The 19459-nt window shown below is 38.1% G+C and overlaps 1 protein-coding gene across 1 annotated transcript in view; it reads left to right on the forward strand.

Moving 5' to 3' along the window:
* The window catches only part of itgbl1 (integrin, beta-like 1), a 57314-nt gene that overhangs the window by 35286 nt on the left and 2569 nt on the right, over window positions 1-19459 (forward strand). The window contains exons 8-10 of the mRNA XM_058392687.1: window positions 9502-9618; window positions 16616-16762; window positions 17476-17589. Coding sequence (XP_058248670.1) covers window positions 9502-9618; window positions 16616-16762; window positions 17476-17589 — 378 coding nt within the window. The remainder of the gene's footprint in view (window positions 1-9501; window positions 9619-16615; window positions 16763-17475; window positions 17590-19459) is intronic.

Genomic DNA, 19459 nt, shown 5'->3' on the forward strand with positions numbered 1-19459 from the left:
GACTGTCAGCCTGGCTGAGTCAGTCCAAGCATTTAAGCTCAGCTTTCAGCCAATTTCTATCCAAGTATCACAAGGCCACACACAAGGATACAGCAATGTACCTGTAGCTAAGTACCACTGCCATGTTACCATTAAGCATGAGCACCCCTCTGGACAGTAAGTCAGTACAAGCCCCAGTAAGACATTATTGTGCAGGTTGGTAAATCTTCCTGTGATAGACTAATCTAGATTTTTTAAAAGCTCATTAATCATTGTCCAATAGCGAGGAACAAACAAGCCTAGCTAGCATATAAGTAACAAATCAGCAACCACATATTGAGCACAATAAACAATTACTTGTTCATTACCTTTAGATAGCGATATTGTTCTTCAAAAAGATTAAGGGGTTAGGGTTAGGTAATGCAGTTTGCTCGACAACAAACAAATGTCACTTTGTACTGTATGTGAGCTTTCATGTCCAGTGGATATCCAGGCCATACAGAAATCCAGTAATACAATGATAGCTGCAGTCATATTTTCCATTTCCATCAATGTGGATTAGAATTTTGTCCCACCTTAGATAAACCCAATAAAGTAATTTGGTCAAACCTAGCCATCCCTCTGGCTACACAACTGCCCAGCACCAGACCTTCAACTTTTCATGGATCCTCAGCAAGTACTAGATGAAATGTCAGTAAATGATAATGATACCTTCAATAACTACTTAGAAAATGTTTAAAAATCTTCCACATTAATTGGGAGCACAAGCTCTTCAGGTCATCTGGGATTTTAATAGCTAACATTTTATTAAATCAAATAAGACTTGAACTAATGATCATTTAAGAAATTTGCAGCTCTAACAACCCACATACTGGACTTTTGTTTATTCACCTGTCAGCATGTTCTTGGAATGAAAAATAATTATAAGCCTTTATGTAAGAACTGGACTATGGTCTGTTGCTGCACAGTGTAGCTAAATATAAGGGGGTATGAGGTAATGAAAAGCTCTTAGAAGCGATTATGGCATGTGACAGACCACCAGTTGTGCCTTCTGTTATATACTGAACAGCAGAATTCAACAGCATATGAAAGCCTGGAGTTTCCTTCACTGCTAGGGCAGGAGTCCTGGATACCTTCTTATGTTCTTGCACATGTGTGTTGAATGTTGAATACATCTTCCTCTTGAACCTTCCTGCTGAGTTTCTGGCTGCTTCCAAATGACAGGGCACCATAACAAATATCTAGTGTTCATATCACCTAGATAACACATGCCACAATGTCAGGAGGAACCGACCCACCTTAGGATTGACTGGTAAGGTGTTTAGAGATAACTGCTGCTCTCACACCATTAGAAGAGACATTGTTAATCTTATAAAACCTCTAAAAGGTACACTGTGATCTCCTGCAGCAGCAGGCCTGTAAGTAATGTCCATGAGGAGGAGACATTCTTGACAGAGGTGGGCATCCTGCCTGTAGGCCATGGTGATGACATCCATCACACTGTGGGCTAGTCTCTGTTTAGACAGGGGAGCTCCCTGTGCCTGAGCTTTCTGTGTCTCCATTACTGATGAACTAATGATTATATAATCATCATCTAGTCTAATTAGTAGTGTGCTTACTAAGTAGTAGAGTGTTTACCAGTTAGAACAAGGATGCCCTGTTGGCTCCCTTACAACACTGCAAGGTTGATTGATTGGTTAACAAACTAGATGATATGAGTAGAAACTCCAGGGGTCAAGGTCACTCCAGAATAATTTGCATGCAAATGGAGTTTATACACAGTTTGTACACAGTACTCCAACTCTTTTTTGCTGAAAAGTCAATATCAGCATCCAGTATTGGCTGCTAAGAAGATTTCTTTAAACTAGGGTTTCTTGTATATCTACATATATCTCCTCAATCTGGTCTTTACTCCAAGAGGCGAAACCCACAATTGCAGGATGATAGTAGCAATTCTTCCCATTCCTTTTGGACAGTAGATCTAATGTAGCAGAAACTAATGCCTTGTTAAGCATTACAGGACCACAAGCATGTTCCAAATGCACTCGGTATGAAAAAAAGTGCGAAAGATGAAACATGCCGAACTCAAAAGGATCAGAAGACACAACAGGAGTGTCATGGCAGATACCTGTAGCTCTGACCATAGTTAAAAACTGTTATCTAAATACACTATATTGCCAAAAGTTTAGGAACATCTGCCTTTACATGCACATGAATGTAATATGAAGTTGGCCCACCCTTTGCAGCTATAACAGCTTAAATTCTTTTGGGAAGGCTTTCCACAAGGTTTAGGAGTGTGTTAATGGGAATTTCTGACCATTCCTTTAGAAGCTCATTCTGATGTTGGATGAGAAGGTCTGGCTCTGCTCTAATTCATCCCAAAGGTGTTCTATCAGCTTCAGGACTCTGTGCAGGCCAGTCAAGTTCCTCCATACCAAACTCACTCATCCATGTCTTTATGGACCTTGCTTTGTGCACTGGTGTGCAGTCATTTTGAAACAGGAAGGGGTCATCCCCAAACTGTTCCCACAAAGTTGGGAGCATCAAATTGTCCAAAATGTCTTGGTATGCTGAAGCATGAAGAGTTCCTTTCACTGGAACTAATGGGCCAAGCCCAACCCCTGAAAAACAACACCTGAATTCAATGATTTGAAGGGGTGTCCCAAAACTTTTGTCAATATAGTGTAGTTCTCTATAGTGTATCATCTTTTGGGTGGTAACAGCCCTCTGCTGCACATCAGGCTTCATGACACAACATTCATCTCTTACTTATCATTTTCCTATTATTACTCCTAGCAAATAAGCTACATAATTGTTAAAAGAATATTTTGATTTGACAAAGCATGAGACAACTGATTCTAGGTAGCAGAAGCTACTAAAATATTATTTCTTCTTTAATGCGGCAATACTGTTTCTCGCTTGTGAATATAAATAACCTCAGCAGCAATCACCGGAAGAAATACTCTGGAGGCTGTTGCTCAGGAGAGCGCAAGAGAAAAGCCGTTAATTTGCTATGCAGATGTTGACTGGTATGCCTGTACATCACTGGCATAATGAGTAATCTTTAAAAACAAATCAGCTGAATTAGTGCTGATTGCAATCACTCTCCCTGAGTCCCATGATGGTGATTTTCTCTGTGAACAAAGACAAGGCAATGTTTTACAATAAGGACTTAATAGACTTGAGAACAAAGTCTCCAATATACTTATACTAGCCTAAATAAAATAAATAAATAAATAAATAAATAAATAAATAAATGTCAGTGTGTAGAATTCAGAATATTCATCAAATCATTTTATTAGAGTTCATTAAAACTAACTGCTTGAAAAGTCCTCAGGTTTAAATAAAAAATTTGGACACTCTATGTATGTATGTATATATATTCTTGAGCATTAAGAATGGCTCTTGTTGTTTCCTCCTGGCTATGGACAGGCTTTATTAGTATTTTCAGCACACAGCTCCCTGCAATTGTGGCGGTCATGTGGCCACTGATAGCGGGCAGCCCTTGAATGGCAGTTTGATTAGAGGATGCCTCCAGATGCCCTAGCTAAACATGACTCCATCCTGCCTGACCTTTCATTTCCTACTGATTAAGGCCTTCCAAATGCTATCTCTGAAAAAGGCCAAAAAGCACCAAAATAAAGTTTGTGTGTGCCCCCCCCCCCAAGCTGCACCAGACACAATGGAGAAATAAGCCAAAAGTGCATTGTAGGGAAGAGAAGCAGTTATTTACTTTGCATAAACTTTCATATAAAGATTATGTGTTCGAGGTGGGGATTTTCAGAATAAAAAGTCATGCCTTCTAACTTCTCTCTTCTCTCTAGCTTAAAGTTTACACCAGATTACTATTGTTTAAAATTATATTAGACTCAGCACATATAAAGAGGCCTTAATTATGGCTGTATGCCTCAATATGCTAGGAGGTTCGGATAAGTTGCTATGGGAATCGAAAGCATCTGAATTATCAGCACACGCAGTCATTATTTGTTTAATTGCAGAACCACACACACACACACATACCAACCCCAAACACCCATATCCTGTAAGTTCATTAAACACACTTAATTCAGCTGTTGGCCTGGTTCCTGTGTTCTGACCGACACCCGGGAGTGATTACCACACAAATTACGACTCAGCAGTAGAACTTATATACAGTCCTTCTAAGTCTCCCTAACAGTCATGATGTGTGAAGCTGCATATAGGCAGCTGTGTCTTTGACCTTGTATCTGTATTTACTATGTCAGCATTGTACTCGAGAACTTACATGGAAGTACATAGAATGTATGTTTATGTGGGTTTAACCATGAGATGTAAATTGAAACCCTAAGCTACTGTGAAGTGAAATCACATTTAGATTCATTTAATGTAAGCAATATACTCAAAGGTCATTTCAAATTAATATGTTAGAGACATAGATCATTTCTGGATTAAAAAACAGCTTTTCTTTTTTTTTCAAGTCAGCAGACTAAAGTTCATTGTTTTAGGTTCCTTTAAATGAACTCAGAGAAAAAAAATGGATGCTTTTCTAACTTACAAAATACTACTGAACATATAAAGCTGGTCAACAATCTTTTCTGAGGAGGCTTTCCTGTCCTTTCCCATGTTTCCCACTGCAGCAAAAAACATAAACAAAAAACTGAAGTAAAAACATTCACCCATCCATCCATTGTCTATACCCGCTTTTTTTCCTAATTAGGGTTATGCGTGTCTGCTGGAGCCTATCCCAACACACATTGGGCAAAAGGCAGGGGTACACCCTGTACAGGTCACCAGTCATAAAAACATTCACCAAACATGCAACCAAATTTTATTTACTCTCTGCCCCATGTGTTTGCTTGTATCAATGTACAGAGGAACCTCGGCATACGAATGGCCTCCCTTACGATTTTTCTCCTTAAGAATTTGCAAGAAATTTGTCTGGCTTACGAAGCATTTTTGGCATAAAAACGAACAGAACTGAACATCAGCTAAGTCCGAACTTGTTTGCATCAATGGAAAGCCAAGCAAATCCAAGCAAAGTGAGTTTACGAATTTTGCTAATTCTTTTTCAGTCAGCGAAAGTTGTTTCAAAAGAGTCAACCCATGATACCAACGTTGCCTTCAGCATGTGTTCAAAAGCTACACGATTTTTCAGGTGTTTTTTCGTTGACAGATTGTTGGCATGGGTAGTCTGTTCTATTTTTAGCCCAAGCTTGCTGGCACGACTTCCTGTGAGGACCCTTGACATAAAATGTTTGGCTTGGGTCAGTTCTTTGTAAGCAGCCATACAGTTTACATACAGCCAATACACTTTGTATTGGTAATATTAGTAATATTTTTGGGTGGCTGGAACGGATTATCTGCATTTACATTATTAATTATGGGAAAATTTGTTTCGCGATACAAATTTTTGCCTTAAGATCTCTCCTCCAGAATGAATTAAATTTGTATTCCTACTATCCTGAAGAAACCATTTACCTTTCAGACCTTTAAAGCAGTTCTCAGAATCCCTTCTGTTGAAGCATCCTTACAACCGAACATTACAATCGTCACATACAGCTGCTTTTATGAGATGTTTAATTTGCAGCCATAGAGCCACCTCTATTGATTACTTTGTGCATTTTCCAGTTCCAGAGGTGTGATCACACTGAGATGAGATCAATGTCACATTTCTGAAAGTGTTCTTGTTAAAACCCGGTTCCAGTATTAGAGTATTACTATACTGTATATTCATTCATTTTACTCCTAAACCCTTTCAATATATAAACTATTACTCAGCAGATCGTGATACATTTGGTGATGTAATGTTTTTCTTTAGAAAAATCCTCAGACAGTCTTGCTTTTTGATTCTTGTCATTTCTGTTTTGGCCTTTTCAAAAGCAGAGGGGTGGGGAAGTGGAAATTCTGTCTCTGGTGCCTCTGAGGCATTATTTGCACGGTTCATGCAAGGCAAAGGCACATCAAGATTCATGCAGCAAGACTCCAGTGCACTGTGGCTGCTTGGTGAGCACCACTGTCATTTAACGTCAAAGATGGCAAAGCGTTATGCAGCCAAGCTCCCCTGCCTTCTACGCTTCCTTCTTTAAAGTCTGTGAGGCGAGAGTGACACTTTGACTTGTTAGCATTTACAGCCTTTTATAGCAACTAAAGCTTAAACCAAAGGACTCTATTTAACTAACAGTAGTTATGACTGATATTATAGAATAAATCAGTGTAACAGGAATCAGCTTTAGCTGGCTGTTCCCTAGAGAGTATTTTGTTTAAAACCTCAGACCTTGGGCATCAAGACTATAAATGTCCTTCAACATCATTAACATTGATGAATGAGGGGCTGTAATATCCTTAAGTAACAAGGTGAAGAGATTCTGAAGTTGAATGTGAAAGAAGGACAGAGTTTGTTCTGGCACCTGAGACAGCATTGCTCTTTGTGGACTGGATCCAAATTTATCGGATGGTTGTCTTTCAAATACACCGAGAGGATTAACTGTTACGGCTCAAAACACAGCGCATGATCAGATTGAAAGATAATAATCAGAAGGATTGGGAGACAATATTAAAAGCAACAGATATGCCATATTTATCTATCTATCTATCTATCTATCTATCTATCTATCTATCTATCTATCTATCTATCTATCTATCTATCTATCTATCTATCTATCTATCTATCTACACTACATTGCCAAAAGTTTTGGGACACAATCATTGAATTCAGGTGTTGTTTTTCAGGGGCTGGGTTTGGCCCATTAGTTCCAGTGAAAGGAACTCTTAATGCTTCAGCATACTAAGACATCTTGGACAATTTCATGCTCCCAACTTTGTGGGAACAGTTTGGGGATGACCTCTTCCTGTTCCAACATGACTGTGCACCAGTACATAAAGCAAGGTCCATAAAGACATGGATGAGTGAGTTTGGTGTGGAGGAACTGGCTGCAAAGAGTCCTGACCTCAACCCGATAGAACACCTTTGGGATGAATTAGAGCAGAGACTGAGAGCCGAACCTTTTCGTCCAACATCAGTGCCTGACCTCACAAATGTGCTTCTAGAGGAATGGTAAAAAATTCCCATAAACAAGCCTTCCCAGAAGAGTTGAAGCTGTTATAGATGCGAAGGGAACTTCATATTACATCTATCTATCTATCTGTCTGTTTGTTTGTTTGTTTGTTTGTTTGTTTGTTTGTTTGTTTGTTTATTTATTCAACTAGTTAGATAGGAAGGTGTCTGATTGGGACCAATTATGAACTGGAAATGTATTTGAGAAACTGTAAAAGTTCAGGGGATGAAGAAATTTATGTTCTGCAAAATGTTGATATTTGAAAAATAATGTCTTTACTTCTTTTTTTCCAGTGTTTTCTAGTTTCTGGTAGAGTAAATAAATAAATAAATAAACCTCTAGGCTAGATCACACCCACTTTTGGTTCAAATCCGAACAAAGCTACAAAAACAGACGGTGACATTGTGTTATCTTGCTCCTATCCTAACACTTAAAAATGTTAATTGTTTGGAAAGATTGCGCTGGATTAAATCGAACATAATATTCACTTTGCGATGTAAACAACCCGGCTGTGAAATATGAGCAGGTGAAAAGCAGAAGGCAAGGCAAGACAAGATATAGCAGAAACCTGTCAGTTTCTTTGTGTCATCTTGATATGACATGCCAGCAGTGGCTGCTCTAAGCTAAATTCCTATTCGCATGGTCTAATCAGCTCTCTCATTCCTCATCCACTATTCTCAAGGTGAGACAAAATGCAGGAGACTGACACAGTGGTTAAGCGTGAGGAAAATGCCCGAGCCGTCCGACAGGGCTGTGTGGTGTCGCAAAAGCTAATCGATGAGACGTGAGTGTTATGACATCACCAGTTGCTGTGGTAACAGCAGCACGCAGACGGGGCTTATCTGCTTGGCAGGCTGAGTGCTTGTCAGACAGGGCGTTGCTTGTTGTTCTCGCCGCCTGCCTGAAGCCATGGTAGCTGCCAGTGTCGGACAGATTTCAGCAGCCGTGCTAACGTGTACACTGATATCCACAGGCCAAAGCCATCTGCACTTCTTCATCCCATGACACGAAAGTACGTTTCGATGAAAATCCGTGTCAGTGGATATCAGGATCATAGTTTTTTTCTCTTTCTAGTGAGTCGGGGTGTAGAGACGGTTATTCAAAGTCATGTTAAATATTATCCTGTCCTAAAATCAAGGATTAGCTTGGTAGCCACGTTAGTTTTTAGATAAATCTGATATACAGATGTTAATTATCTGGATCTGGTATTTGTCTTATAGATCTAACATGTTCAAGGATAACCATTCATGATCAGCCAGTAATGGACAGAGGATTTATTTTTGTGTGCCATAGCAGATGTTGCTGCTACATACCAATGTTTACATACTGCACAACAATATTCTCACTTGTTTAAGTTTAATTTATTTATTAATATATGCATCAATCTATTTCACCTTCTTCTACTTTCTTCTTCTTCCTCTTCTTTTGTTTCAGCTTTTAAGCAATACCTTTTCACTGTTTGGACAGCTTCTATTTATTTACAGATATTTTATACAGATGTGTACTCAAAACTTTTTGCACTAACGGACTTATTGCATTTATCATCATCATACAATTGTATTTTATTCATGTTATTTTATTTTATTTTATTTTGTATTTGCACTGATCTTTTTTTAAACTACTCTGCATGCCTTAAATTGCCCCTTGGGGATAAATAAATTTTTTTGAATTGAACTGAATTGAATTGAATTGAATTGAGATGTCTTCTACCAGCACCACCATGGAGTGTGAAAGCTATTGGCTGTAATGGAGTTTTTTGGGGTTTTTTTTTTTTAAAAATACAACATTCATTGTTTTAGTCTGTTTTCATTATCATAATCAAGCATGCCATGCAGGATAATTGCCTCAAAATATCATCTGTCCAGGACCAAGTGCATAATTGTGTACGCTTTGAAATCGGATCATTCCCTTATCATGACACCTTTTATAATATCTGCGTTTCTCTACCAGTGCATCATTGAGTGCTAAATTTAATTGCCTTCAATCGAGTCTTTAGTGGCAAAAGAAAGATAACAGAAAGCAATTATGATATTAGTACCACTTAACGGCCATTCGAATCACCCAATACTGAATATCGCAAGCTGTCACTGAGAAAGTGTGACGCAAGTGTAAACACCTGAACACACACAATCAACAACGTTTCAGATATAATAGGCTTATTAATGACAGAAACACACTTAGCTAGATGCAGACGCTCGTAAACACAATATAGTATTACTGAATTCCTGCCTGGATCTGATGCACTGGATCTGACGTTACCCTGGAAAATCAAATTGAGTTGTGAAGCATCATTAAAACACAACTAGGTTATTTAGCTATTTTTCAGATTAATAGCAAGTTAATGAACACAGCACAAGATTTAGCCACAGTTTGGCACCTCGCTTTAAGTTTACTGAATGAAGAATGAACTTGCAGTGCATAATACAAGCAATCTCTTCTGTGTGTGTGTGTGTGTGTATGTGTGTGTGTGTGTGTGTGATTGTTTTAGGCCAGTGTGCATGTGGACAGTGCACGTGCCATCCACCAGGAGACAGCCGTGTTCATGGCAAGAACTGCGAGTGTGATGATCGGCAGTGTGAGGACGTGAACAAAGACATCTGTGGTGGTATGTGGTCCACACACACACTATACACACACACATACACACACACACAATGGATTACTATGAAGCATCACTGACAACAATGTCATCCTTTCCAGTGGAGATAAACTCTGATATACAGCACTACATGCACTAACATCATTCATGTCACGGCAAGTGTGTGTGTGTGTGTGTGTGCACATGTGTGGTGTGTGTGTGCATGTGTGTGTGTGTCTATGTGTGTGGTGTGTGTGTGTGTATGTGTGAGCATGTGCATGCATGGTGTGTGTGTGTGTGTGTGTGTGTGTGTGTGATGAAAGTAGGAGCTCCTTTTTGCTTCCTTTTTTTTGTTTTTGTTTTTGCACAATACATTGTTTTTGTCAAGAACAAAAAGCCTCTCGTCATTACAAGTCCACTGAAATTTAATACCAGAGTCTGTGTATTAAATCCTCAGTTCTAACGACTGGATTGGAGACCTCAAGCATTGAAAAGTGACATTAATAATATTAATATTCTTAAAAACAGCTATAAGAGATGGAGAACTGGGTGAGATAGAAATGAGGGGATATTTTCTGTGTCCTGGAACGCAGACCAAACTGCAACAGAGCGAGACATTCAGGTACCAGACAGCTTAGTTTCAATGGGACTCAGCTGCTGTGATGGAGAATGTGAGCAATTCCACATGAACAAGAAGCTAAATATGGTTGCTACTGTCTTGGCTGTGACAGACTGTTCGATAGCTTGTAAACCACATGCTCCTGAGGTTCATGTCATATCATTTTACAGCAGCTGAGATATGCAGTCAATTAATAGCTTTTAATATTCCCTGACTCACTTCTGTCAACATTTTTTTTTTTAGCGTGTCTTATATTGACTAGGCTTGGGGAGTAACGATAATGATTAGGCAATCAGTCACTCTGTACAGACCCTGCCACAGGACGTGGATACACAGAAGAAAGAGGTGCACTTCAGAGATCACACATTAATGATTTCCTAAAGATGTGAAGAAGAATCCAATCGATGTAGCACTTCACGGATCACGCGGGGCAGCGACTTCATTCCCTCTGCCCTGATTTAGCTGATATTTATTTCACCTTTCGATATATACACAATAGGGATCAATTAAAAGTGACCTGGGAAGCAAAGGGACTGGAGAGTTGAGTCAGCAGATCTGTTGTTGATCAGATACGCTCGGAAAATATACAAACTGAATTTGTGACTATTATAAAAGCTTTGAAGTTTATCTGTTTATCCTCTCTCGGGTACAAAAATGAAATGATTTAAAAAGTGATACTGAGAAACATAGACATTTCTTCTTAACTGATTTTAACTTTAGAATTGCCTGCCTTCCATTAAATACCCAAGACTCTAAAATCAGGGGGAAAATCGGCACAAATTAGTGTCTCAGTTCTGATAAATCATTGAGACATCATCGAGCTGTTACTGTATATCTCTTTAATTGACTGTTCACCACAGAGAAGATCACTACATGTACTCCAGGGGCAAAGTATGGCAGAGAAGCCTTGTCAGGTCTAAACCTTACCTCAGTTTTAATGTGGACTACATATCGTCACCCCTTGGAGTGTGTGTAGAAAACTGTGTTTATGTGTGTGTGTGTGTGTGTGTGTGTTTGTGTTTGTGTCACATGCACTGGGTCTCCTGTGCACAGAGCCAGAGGCCAGATGGCTGTAATCACTTGCCATGACTTTCACTCTCAGGCCAAGGAGATTATTGTCTTTTATTCCCTCTGCATCTCTCTGCCACTGGCGTCACTGTTCTAGGCATAAATGAAAGCCTGTAAGAAAACACTCACCCCTTGCCATCTTATTTAAGAGCTCTAAATAAGCAACGTCTGGACTGAAAGTGCCAAAAAGAGTACTTAATGTCACTGTGCAATAATTATGCGGGGTGAAATGGGTAATTATGGCGACTTCACAAGTAATAGTAGGTGCAGATGGACATGTACGTACATATTATCGAATGTATAATAAAAAATCAGCATTTTGGGCCAAAAGTCATGTTTAGGAATAACATTGTATTATTGTAACATGGTAATAAGTGATTAGTTACACAATCATATACATGGACAAACAGAAGAACACACTCAACTCCTCTAAGTAGGCATGTAATGCTTGTAAAGGTGGATGGTAGGACCACTATTATACTTCTTATCATTACAGGCTGATGTGTACATGCTTTTTTATTTTTTACATTTGTGCTCAACTTGAAAACTGCAACAACAATTTTTTTTAAATACTACAATATTTTCTTGTCAATTCTCAATAATTATAGCATTGTGGCAGTTGCTATATAAACCTGATAGTTTTCATGTTCACATTTTTTTAATCCAATATGAAAATGATGGATCTGATTTGTTAATATTTTTTTTATACTTTTATACTTTTATATATGTATATTATAAGTTAAATAGTAAATTTTATATCCATCCTGTTATCCTCAAATTTTCAAATATGTTTTGTCCTTGGGGTCAGAAAATAATTTTTACCAAGTTTTTTTTTTTGTTGCTGTTGTTGTTGTTGACTACAAATAGCTTTTTAAATAAAGCATAACTCAACCCACCTCACCACCCCATTCTCCTAAACACCCAGAATATCTATTCCACAACTATAGAAACATTTACAAATAAGTGTAAATTTCACTGATTGACCTCAAATTGGACAGAAAGATCTTTTTTGTTTTTTATGCCTTTATTTTATTTCTAAGTAGAGATTTTTATTATTTATAACATTTGTAAAGTAGTACAATTTCTGTTATCAAGGCCAGTAACATGTCTTTTCCTCTGAGTCTCTAAGAAATGATATTTTCCCCTCCATCATTTCGTGTAAACTCTCAGTGGCTCTGTCAATACCATCTCTCAATTCTCTCAATGCTCTAAAGCAGAGGGATGTTCTTGAAGATTATAAAATTGATAGTGACCTCAATATTATCCAAAACAACCAAAGCAAATGAATGTGTTTTATACAGCTAAAACAGCCTCGGGTCAAATTGACCCCAAGGAACACTGATGCCACAAAATGTATACAGGACACTGAAAACATTTTAGCAAATGTCACACATTCAATTAGAAAAAGTCATTAAATATGAAGCAAAAAATATGTCAAACATATATTTAAAGGACATCAGATATTGCCTGGGGTCAAACTAACCCCAAGGATAATAGGAGGAATTTATAACATAAATTATAAATTTGCCAGGTCAATTCCTTTATAACCACAGTTTACCATTTTATAATGTCTACTCCAGCGTGTGACAAAATATATCATCTCAAACTGGTTCCATAAACAGTATAATGAGTTCAGTGTATTTTAGTGGCCTCTTCAGTCACCAGATCTGTATCCAGTGAAGCTTGTTTAGGGTTTTGAAGAATGGCAGATTTGCAGCAGGAAAGCAGCTGATAAAATCTGCAGCTATGATGTGATATAATCATGTTACCATGGACTCACCTTGTAGAACCCATGCTATTAAGACTTTATTAGGGATTCCTAATAAACTATATTTTTAAACTCTCAATTACATACATAATATTCAGTAGGTTGAAACTATTTTACAGTGCTACAGCAAGTACTACGGAACAGAATCATATATCCTTTAAGCACAGTGTGATTAAAGTGCTACCTTTATCACCTCTTTTGCATATGTGAGCTTACATATGACCATGATTGCTTAGTGTCACTAGACAATGATGTACTACACACTATGGACTATGTACGAAGGACACAATCAGTCGACAGTATCCTGTAAGTGATTCCAAAGCACATGGAGTTCACACAAATTCAGTACATTAGTCAGATCACACAGATCACAGATCTAATGAATAGCTGTTTTGTTGTGATTTTATGTACTGTTTTAGCACGGTGTGATACATTGCACCATCCCAGGCAGATGTGACTCCTTTTGAATGGTGGATGCATTATTAATCCTGTGCGCTTTCCTCAGGCTCACTGTGTCATATTCCTAAGTGACAGTAGCACAGGGGGCCGCCGGGCACACTCGACCCACTGGCCTGTCTGGGCATGCCTGAAAAATGGACTTTAAATATGCATGAAGCTCTGCTGATGCAGATTAGAGCATGTTATCACAGGAAAGCTGAGGAACATGGTCATCCTTCACTAATGCTGATTCAGCCCACACACTCCCTCCAGTTCCTCTCACAGACACTACAGAGAGCCCTGTGACTCTTTCGCTGGTGAAAAGTTAATATTAGCTAATCGCTGGCTGATTCAGTTGGAGAGTTAGCATTTAAAAAGAAGTGTGCACTCAAAATTATAAGGGGTTTTATACGTGTTTTGACACGGTGAGCTATGACACTAATGCATAAATTCACTGCGTATTTCAGGACTCAAGTATTATATCGGCGTTTAAATACAGTGTCACATACATACTTTTTTTCTAAGGCAACAGTCACATGCACAGTCATGCAGGGGATTTCGTTTATACGTTGCTCCAAAGCCAGAATTGAAAAGCTTGAAGACAGCAAGCGCATGCAAATTGCATTCACAGCTTTGGTAATGTGAAATCACAGGTGCAGTTTAATTGAAAGGGTCGGGGGTGCCACTCTTCCAAAGCAATTAAATGCTCTCATAGGCTGACTGATTGAGCCAACCAAGCATGCAGCCTCACCAACTGCACACTCCAGCCCTTTAAAACTCATCCGTCGAAAATAATGCTGGATGAGAGGAAAAAAGCTAGTAGGTTTCCATGGCATTTATAAGATTTGGGTTTTTTTTGAGGGGGATTCTTCTCCCCCGGAGAGATCCCCTGCCAACTCCCACCTATCTGCTAGCTCTCCAACAGCTAGAGTGAAGGCAGTGCTTCCTCTGAGACACATGAAGCCATCCAGCTGTATGTTTTTCAAACTGCTGCCCATGCTGCATCACAGGGCAGTGTAACACACTGTGAAGAAAACAACCTCCTCTGCATACATGAGATTACATATAACCATAATTGTCTAGTGTCACTTCCCAAATGATGTACTACACTATGCACTGTGCATCTAGTAAGCATAATATTATCTCAAATGGAACACTGGGTGTTTATACTAGCCAGTAGAAGGTGTGTCCTGGTCGATGGCAAATGTTATCAAACACATAAAATGAGACACCGCTAGCTTTAGCAGAATACACAGAATTTTAAATATGTTAAAAATGAAATCATACAACATGAGATAATTTAAAAGGCATTTGTAAAAAGTATTGTCAAACAGAGTGTCTTGAAAAATTTTCTCATCCACCATCAGTGCGTGGTAGCCCCGCCCCTCTACTATGAAAGCAAAGTGTCTATTGCAGTTTTTTTCGGGAGAATAAGTGCAGTATCAGTTTTGTTGGAATTGTCACTGTTAATTGTCACACTATTCATACTACAGGATGAATAGAATAGTAGAGTATAAAAATGTGATTTAGAAGGTACCTTTTGATTGACAAGAGAGAGAGTATGCCAGCCTTCCCCCTAGAGTCCTCAAACTATTGCTCCATTGGCTCAAGGCAACAGCTGATAAATCGTAGGGATTTGATCTCCTAACAACAGTGTGAACACTTTTCCATTGCACCACTCACCAGCCCTATATCTACATTATATTATTTTAACCACAACTAATGTAATGAATTTTTATCATATTGCTACAAAGTCTGTGAACAGCAATTTCTTTTAGCATTTTCTCATCTAACAGTCACACTTCCTCACTGTAGGTCTTTTCATTTTATACTGAGTTGAACTTTAATATCCAAGAAAATATACACTTCTCTGGCCAGTTAAATCTTGAGGGAATCCTTGAAATTGTGTGAGAGAGGAAGCAGCAGTAGCTGCAGGTAGAACTCTATTATTCACTGTTCATTTCCCACTGATTCACAGACTCTCCCTCCAACAACAGAGAAACTCCAACCTTCACAGCCTTCGAAAAGTGTTTCATTTACTCCCTGCCAACACTCATACAGCCCCTGCATCACATTTCCACTGTCCTGCTAGAAAGCCCACAGACATGAACAATCCCAAACTCTGAAATGGACAGAGTCACTCAAGAACCCTAGGAAACTTATTTCTGAATTATTCATATTCAATTTTGCTGCTGTACTGCTGTATGAGAGAAACAACAATCATGACTATACAGCTGAATGTACTAAATATTCAAGTCTACTTATGTAAGGTCCACAATAGTATTAAGTATAGAATTTAATTTGAACAAACATTCCAAATTGTTTTCAAACTCTCCTCACTTAAACTCAGGTTAACTTGATTTTAATCTTGATTTTAATTGTTTTTAAATGATGACTTAAACAACCAATCGACCATCCAGACAACCAGTTAAACAACCAAGCAGCCAGCTAAACAACTTTAGAACTAACAACCAGTCAGCCAAACATATAACCAACAAACCAACTAGCTAAACAACAGCCAAACAACCAGTTAAACCACCGCATAACCAACAAACCAACTATCTAAACAACCAACCAACCAACCAGGTAAGCAGCCACATAACCAACAAACCAATCGTCTTAACAGCAAACCTACCAGCTAAATAAACATAGTACCAACAAAACAAGCAACTAAATAAATTACAAACAGGGTTTTTCTTCTAGGAAGGAGGGAGTTAAGTATTAAATTATCTTTATACAGATATACGTTTTATATGTTTCATCTAATGAGTTGTTCTTTTGGTGCTTGGACCCTTAACAACAACAACAATAATAGCTGTGTAACTATTCATCGCAGAATCACATGGGACATTTATAGCTCCATTAAGCAGCTCTGAGTATGTTTGTGCAAGCCAGACTTTCATGTGGATCCATGTTTGACTTATGACTCCAGCTGAGTTGCTATTATTAAAGCCTACACCACAACATCAGCCGCTAGACTGGAATCCAGCACCTGTTAGTTTGCACAAATTACGTGTGCTTAACTTTTGGATCAATCAAAATGTTGCATTGTTTTTGTTGTGTTCATAGGAGGAGAATGACGTGTGTCTGTGTGTGTGTGTGTGTGTGTGTGTGTGGTCCTCTTCCCTCAGGCCATGGCTTTTGCTCCTGTGGCCGCTGTATTTGCAGTGATGGATGGTTTGGAAAGCACTGCCAGTTCCCTCGTAGCTGCAACATGACTGACGAACAGAGCAAGAACTTGTGTGAGACAGCCCACGGTGGCATGTGCTCCGGAAAAGGTAATACAGAGCTCTCCCAGTGCTGCACTTTATCCATGACAGCAAAGGTGGGAGAGATCAACTGTGGCACTCCACTTTACCTGTCATGGTGCAATGGAAGTGCAGCAATCTTAAAGCACAAGTGTATGCCATAAAGTTAGAATGCACCATAGAGACTGTCTTTGGTTGTCTGTAGAGCTTTTTATGGAAATGGATGAAGAGGACTACCAGAGAGCACACTGCCTCCTTCCACACTGTGCTTCTGCAGTCCTTGGCATTTAGCGCATGCATTATGCAAGTCATTTTAACTAAGGCCTAACTACTGAATAACAGATCACAGTGCGTCACGGCTATACAATTCATTTTTAATAATCATGCATTGCCTTTTTTCCCGCTAGCCTGCGTGTTGCTGTGTGAAGGCCATCTTATATATAATTGTAATTTAAACCAATATAAATGTTTTTTTTTGTTGTTGTTTTTTTAATTATGTGAATCTCTCAGGGAGATCTGTCTAATTTGCTATTTGAGATTGAGGTTTTCTACTTGCCCGTGTAGCAATCGGGTCTCCTCCATCATTCAGCAATAACCTTATTGTTCAGCTAACTGCAGCATATTAAACCTTTAACAAGCTGCTTTTATTCACCCGAGCTGTTGGCAGAAATGTTACAGATACGTTACTGTGATGGTTTTATATGAAATAAACCACTATAATAAGGCCAAGCATATGCTTTCAGGCTCTTGCCACTGCGGGAGGTGCATCTGTTCACCGCAGGAATGGTACATTTCAGGCGATTTCTGTGAATGTGATGACAGGGAGTGTGACCAGCACGATGGTTTGATCTGTACAGGTATGTATAAGAGTTATATGTATGGTGATCTGGTAAACCTGTCCAACTCTAAATAGGCTTTTTACTGTCTTTTGTTCTACCTTTCTACATATTCTACATATTTTGTCACATTTTGCAGAAGGAATTTATAAAAGTGCTAAACTTTTATTCGTTTTCTAATCATGTTAAGTTAGGAAGAAACCAGTTTTAAAAGCAGTCCAGTATGCCTAAAGATGTTTCAACTGCTAGCTTGCTAGCTGATCCGCCATTCCTCCCACAGTGAATGTCAGGCATTCATCATGTGTCATAGTGCAACTGTATAAATACCAGCTCTCAGATAGTTCACAATGCACAGACACGATTGGATTTGATTAGATTAGATTCTTTTTTTTTGTCACTGTGCAAAGTCCATGTACAAATCCAATGAAATGCGGGATTCGCTGTGGAGTTGACAGGAGACGCAGTTGCAACGTTTGAGCGTTAATATATAAATAGAAAATGTAGCCACCTCAATGAATTAATTATTATTTCATCCAGTGTTTCTCTTGTGATAAGACTAGATATACAAGCATGGATGATGATAAAAACGTTTACTTGATTTCCAGCATAGATTTATTATCTATGATCAAATGTCACATTAAGTGTCACAGTAAGTTGACGATGATGTAGGCACAGTGTTTGCTTGATATAAGCTATCAGAATACTCATGATAATATTATATCAGGTTAAGATCATCCTAAAATATTAAGAGAAACAAGAGATTATCAAACCCCTCTATATGTGTAAATGAGACACAGATTTTAGATTAGTTAATTGTACATTTTACAATGTGGATTATTAATATTATATTTTAAATAAATAATATATATTATGTTTTTATATTTTTATATTTATGTTTATTTATACATTTTTGATGGAATTATTTTTTTAAGTACATGTATTATTGATGCTTTACTGCAAAATAATTCACTGTTTTTTAATGACAGTTGTCTTTTTGAACCTGTAATAATGTTGAATGGTCAATAAAAATAAAAATAACAATAACAATAGATATAATGAACATAAATATAATGAAATCTTATAATATAAATATAAAATATAGAATAATTCATATTAAATATAGAATAACTGCTTGATTGGTGGGACTTCTGAACATCCTGTCAGTCTGTAGGCCACAAATAAAAGATTAATAATAAAAGATATTTATTTATTTAATTTAATACATAATATAATGCAAATTAAATAGATAAATATGATTTGTGTTTGCGTTTCTCGCTTTACTTTTGGGCATCTTTTGGATTTTAAAATGCTACAAGTCGAATATTTCTGATATATTTCAGTTTAGGAAATCCTGTAGTTTACATAATATACAGCAGAAAGGGTTTGCATACACATATAGACTTTTTAACACCTCCATACAAACTGTCTGAAACACACACACACACACACACACACTCATTTATTTGGCCCGACTGCAGCGTGTTGTGTTTTGGTGACAGGTCGAGGGTTGTTTGAATGTTACTTCAATTTCATTCATTTTTCATTTTTTCTTCATTTTTGGATTAGATAGCTCACTTCCAAGCCAAGACAGATCTGTCCAATCAGTAAAGCCTCACTGCCTCATTCTTTCCTGCTGCTTAAGGCCTTGGCTGTGGTCCAACAGGAAGCAAACTCTGGGGACATCGTGGCGATTTTCCTTTAAAACTGATTCCTGACCAAATGATAATAGAAAACTCAATTAGTATTTATTATGGCTCGGATCCTTGACCTCTGGACAGTTGTTAAAAATTTTGTTTAATTATCAGTTTCCAGGCTTCGTTATTTATTGCGATGTCATTTGAGCAATTATCTTGTTCCTCCCACACAAACATTAGAAACTAGGGGTGACACA

The sequence above is a fragment of the Hemibagrus wyckioides genome, linkage group LG06, assembly GCF_019097595.1.
Source record: "Hemibagrus wyckioides isolate EC202008001 linkage group LG06, SWU_Hwy_1.0, whole genome shotgun sequence".
In the NCBI taxonomy this organism is placed as follows: domain Eukaryota; kingdom Metazoa; phylum Chordata; class Actinopteri; order Siluriformes; family Bagridae; genus Hemibagrus; species Hemibagrus wyckioides.